At 43.8% G+C, this 5143-nt stretch overlaps 1 protein-coding gene across 1 annotated transcript; it reads left to right on the top strand.

Annotated features, from left to right (window-relative positions):
- Positions 1 to 1325: 1325 nt before the first annotated feature.
- Positions 1326 to 3088, top strand: LOC127777819 (probable methyltransferase At1g29790). Its single transcript, XM_052304438.1, has one exon. It carries the CDS (start codon positions 1390 to 1392, stop codon positions 2947 to 2949), a length of 1560 nt encoding a protein of 519 aa, XP_052160398.1. The 5' UTR covers positions 1326 to 1389; the 3' UTR covers positions 2950 to 3088.
- Positions 3089 to 5143: the final 2055 nt, after the last annotated feature.

The raw sequence follows: 5143 nt of genomic DNA on the forward strand, positions 1-5143 counted from the left end.
TTTATAGTAAGATAGGATTCAATCTCTTTCTTATAGAAATCCTATTTGCCCCATCTAGGACATTTGATTCTATATACAGGTGGCAGCGCCATTCCCCCACCCCACCATCTTCCCATCTCTAGCAACTCGCACTGCCGGAGATGCCATCGCAATACACTGCCTCCTAACCCCATAGCCTTTCTTGTCCCTTTCACTGACCTCTCCCACTCTCGACCTCTACCTCTGTAGCTCTAGCGACACTTTCGCTGCCTTGCCACCCTCTCGTTGCTGCTACCTACCACTATTGTGATCGCTGACCATGGCCATCCCTCTAAACCCGAGAAACCCCATCTTCCCCCTCTTCAGCCTTATCTCTTACCCCGAAATTCTAAACTCTAACCTCACCGCTGCCGCCATTGCTGCGTCACCGTTGGAGGAGACGACCTTACCGTCGCTAGAGAAGAGGATCGACTTGCAGTCACTACCACCCTTACTATGAAAAGTCGTCGTTGTCGGTTAGTCCCTCTCGTTCTTCCTCCATAGTAATAACCTATATTATATAGTTAAAAGATGTTTCATTATATGCCCTTTATATGCCTAGTCTTTCAAATTTGCTCATAGATAGGGTGTGCGTATGTGTTCATAGGGGTGAGCGTGCACGTTGTGAGCACATGCATTTGTATTGTGTTTCTGGAAAACTCTCAAATGTGAACTTCTCTACTGACTCAACATACATAGATTTTATTCCCTCTTTTTTATAGATGACACCATTAACTTTTGGACACGTATTTGATCATTCGTCTTATTTAAAAATTTAATACAAATGCATAAGATATAAACTATGCTTGCTTAAAGTATTTTAAGTGATAAGACAACACATAACAAAATAAATAATAATAATTATATAGCTTTTTAATAAGATAAATGGTCAAATGTGTGTTAAAAATCAATAGCGTCATGTATCATGTATTAAAAGAACTGAGGTAGTAACCACTGATTTGCCATGTTGTTTGTTTCGGCTGTGTTCTTTTAGTAGTTGGAAACTGCTTCCCTATACATGGACAACAATATAGCAGATTTACGTATGATTTATTACATATTAACTATTTTTTTAGTAACTTTTCTATATTTTTTAAAATACATAGTTTAATAATTTGAAAATAGTGCGTACAAAACACGAGAAAGATGGAGTTGTCAACTTGACTAGTTTGCTTCCATGAGACAGAGAGTAAGCTGCAACCAAACTCGTTCGCTTTTTGCTCGTCAACACCTCCCAGCTCACACCTGTTCATGTAGCTCAATTCTTCTCTTCAACGACATTGCGTGGAGAGAAATGCATGCGCAGGCACAGAGATCCGAGCCACCGCGAGCACTGGAGTGCGCCCTAAGCAGAAGCACTGATCTGGATTCATGGCTAAAAAATCAATCCAAAGAGACAAAGAAAAGCTAGGCAGGCAGCGGGTGATAGGAACCGCGACGCCATTGGCGCTTCTTCTGTCTTGGTGGTTGCCGTGCCCGCGCGCATCGATGGAGGGGTTCTGCTTCGCGCGGTGCCGCTTCACGCGGCTGGTGGTGGCGATGCAGCTGGTGATGGGCGTGCTCGTCATCTGCATCAGCATGGCCAGCCTCCACCGCTTCTACACCACCGACGCCCTCCTCCCCGGCGGGCTGGACGACCCCGCCCGCTGCGCCAGGTTCCACGGCGCCGTCGCCGGCGGGTACTCCGGCTTCGACATCCGCGCGCTGGCGGACCGCGTCGACGAGGTGCTCGTCCAGCTCGCCGAGCTGCAGGACAAGCTGGAGGCCACGGCGCTCAAGATCGGCAAGAAGACCAAGAAGAGGAAGGGGAAGGGGAAGCTGCAGCAGCAGGAGAACATGACCATGACGGAGTTCCAGCGATTCCTGGAGGACGAGGTGATCCACCCGCTGTACGGCGCGCACATCGCGCTCCGGCTGATCCGCATCCCCCGCCCCGACCCCGACGGCGGCGCCCCGGCCGTCGACCCGCTGGTCAACTTCTTCGCCGCGGAGGAGACGCGCAAGTACGTGACGGCGAAGCGCAACCGCGAGGGGCGGCCGGGCGCGTACGGCGCGAACTGGACGTACGGCAGCATCGGGCACGCGTGCGTGGTGATGCGGCGGGAGCTGGACGAGTACATGAGCTACGACGTGGGCGCGCTCTGCCCCGACGACTGGGACCTCGGCCAGCGCCTGATGCTCGGCGGCTGCGACCCCCTCCCCCGGCGTCGCTGCCTCGCCCGCGCCTCCAAGCTGTTCCGCCGGCCGCTCCCCATCAACGAGTCGCTGTGGGCGCTCCCCGACGACGGCAACGTCCGGTGGAGCCGCTACCACTGCCGCGGCTACCGGTGCCTGTCGGCCCGCAACCCGCGGCGCGGCTACGACCGGTGCGTGGGCTGCTTCGACATGGACAGGGAGAAGCAGCGGTGGATGCAGGGCAGCAACGGCACCACCCTGGCCGACTTCCGGATGGAGGAGGTGCTGGCGGTGAAGCCCGGGGAGATACGGGTGGGGCTGGACGTGACGGTGGGGACGGGGAGCTTCGCGGCGAGGATGAGGGAGCGAGGGGTGACGGTGGTGACGACGGCGGTGAACCTGGGGGCGCCGTTCGCGGAGACGGTGGCGCTGCGTGGGCTGGTGGCGCTGTACGCCGGGCTGGGGCAGAGGCTGCCGCTGTTCGACAACAGCATGGACATGGTGCACACGGGCGGGGTGCTGGATGGTTGGGTGGACCTGCAGATGCTGGACTTCGTGCTCTTCGACTGGGACCGGGTGCTCCGCCCCGGTGGCCTCCTCTGGGTGGACAAGTTCGCCTGCGCGCGCAAGGACCTCGACGACTACATGTACATGTTCCTCCAGTTCCGCTACAAGAAGCACCGCTGGGTCGTCTCCTTCAAGTCCAGGGACGAGGTCTACCTCTCCGCCCTGCTCGAGAAGCCGCTACGCTCCTGATCCACCAGCTCGTATCTCTCTATCTTAGTTACGCTGCAATGCTGCGTCTGATATGTGTTGTTAATCTTAGTAGCTCTGATTCATCTGACACCTCGATGAATAAATACAATTATCTATCTATTATATTATTAAAGGAATAGAAAAAAGAGCATTCATGTTCGTTCTCATGGTCTAGAAATTCTAATATTAATCGGAGAAAAAGAAATAACAGAGTCCATATAGAAATACAATTTAGAAATAGCTAAAATTCGGAATTAAAAAATAAGGAATATTAGAAGAGTAGACTAGAGTCCGTATAGAAATACAATTTAGAAATAGCTAAAATTCGGAATTAAAAAATAAGGAATATTAGAAGAGTAGACTAGAGTCCGTATAGAAATACAATTTAGAAATAGCTGAAATTCGGAATTAAAAAATAAGGAATATTAGAAGAGTAGACTAGAGTTCGTTAGAGTTCGTATAGAAATACAATTAGGAAATAACTGAAATTTGGAATTAAAAATAAGGAATACTATAAGTAGAGTATATAGCCCATATAGAAATACAATTAGGAAATAATAGAAATTCGGAATTAAAAATAAGGAATATTAGAAGTAGAATATAGAATCCATATATAAATACAATTGAGAAAAAAAATAGAAATTCGGAATTAAAAAATAAGGAATATTAGAAGAGGAGACTAGAGTCCATATAGAAATATAATTAAGAAATAATAGAAATTCGGAATTAAAAATAAGGAATATTAGAAGTAGAGTATAGAATCCATATGGAAATACAATTTAGAAATAGCTGAAATTCGGAATTAAAAAATAAGGAATATTAGAAGAGGAGACTAGAGTCCGTATAGAAATACAATTTAGAAATAGCTGAAATTCAGAATTAAAAAATAAGAAATATTAGAAGAGTAGACTAGAGTCCGTATAGAAATATAATTAGGAAATAACTGAAATTTGGAATTAAAAAAATAAGAAATATTAGAAGAGGAGACTAGAGTCCATATAGAAATACAATTAGGAAATAACTGAAATTTGGAATTAAAAATAAGGAATATTAGAAGTAGAGTATAGAGTCCATATAGAAATACAATTAGGAAATAATAGAAATTCGGAATTAAAAATAAGGAATATTAGAAGTAGAGTATGGAGTCCATATAGAAATACAATTAAGAAAAAAATAGAAATTCGGAATTAAAAAATAAGGAATGTTAGAAGTAGAGTATAGAGTCCATATAGGAGTTTAAAACTAACTTAAAATTCGGAATTAACAAAATAAAATGAAAAGTAGTGTTTAAAGTCCATATAAAAATATAATTTACAAAGAACTAAAATTTGAAATTGAGAAAAACATGGGAATAAGAGTTTAAAGTCAATATAGGAATACAATTAGAGGTAACTGAAATTTGAAATTTAAAATTAAAAAATATTGAAAGATGAATTTAGAGGCCACATAGAAATACAATTAGAAATAATAAAAATTCAGAATTAAAAAAAATAAATATTAAAAGACGAGTCTAGAGTCCATATAGGAATATATATAATTTACAAATAACTAAAATTCGATATTAAAAATAATTAATAACTTACACGTATATAAAATACAATATGAATATTACATATTAGTAGTTTTATAAAGTTATTGCAAAATTTAAAATTATGTTGTCATTGTAATATATTTTAATAATATAACGAGAAAACATATATACTATTATATGAGAGAAAATATAATGATGTTAGCCACGCAATCTGCGCGGCCACTATGCTAGTTATTATTATACAGAGGGAAAGTTAAAAAATTCCATCTGCAGGGTTGCCGATGTGGATTAATGTCCAAAAAATCTGCAGGGTTTGCTCTGTTCTGAATTAAGGTGAATTTGAATATAATAAATACTTAGAAGGCAAATCAATCCTAAATTCAATGTGGGTTGCTAGATCTGTTCATTAGGATCTTGGACATCAAAAGTAATGTCATCAGACTTCTGAACTTCTGTCGAACAGGTGAAAGGGGAAACCAACCCATTTTCTTGTCAGGGTCTCTGGTGGGCTGTACATGGAACAGCTGGTTGCACCATGGGCTGGTCAGCCCATCGCCAAGAAGCCCAAGCAAACCCAAACTGAAGCAATACATAAGCAGCAATAGCTTATAGGATAACATCGATCGATCAATTGGCCAAGGCGGTGAACGGCGGCGGCGGCGA

Source organism: Oryza glaberrima, chromosome 6 (assembly GCF_000147395.1).
Source record: "Oryza glaberrima chromosome 6, OglaRS2, whole genome shotgun sequence".
Lineage (NCBI taxonomy): Eukaryota > Viridiplantae > Streptophyta > Magnoliopsida > Poales > Poaceae > Oryza > Oryza glaberrima.

Bases quoted from the DNA above. Each gene is read 5' to 3' on its own strand.
- LOC127777819 (XM_052304438.1), top strand. From the start codon at position 1,390: ATGGCTAAAAAATCAATCCAAAGAGACAAAGAAAAGCTAGGCAGGCAG.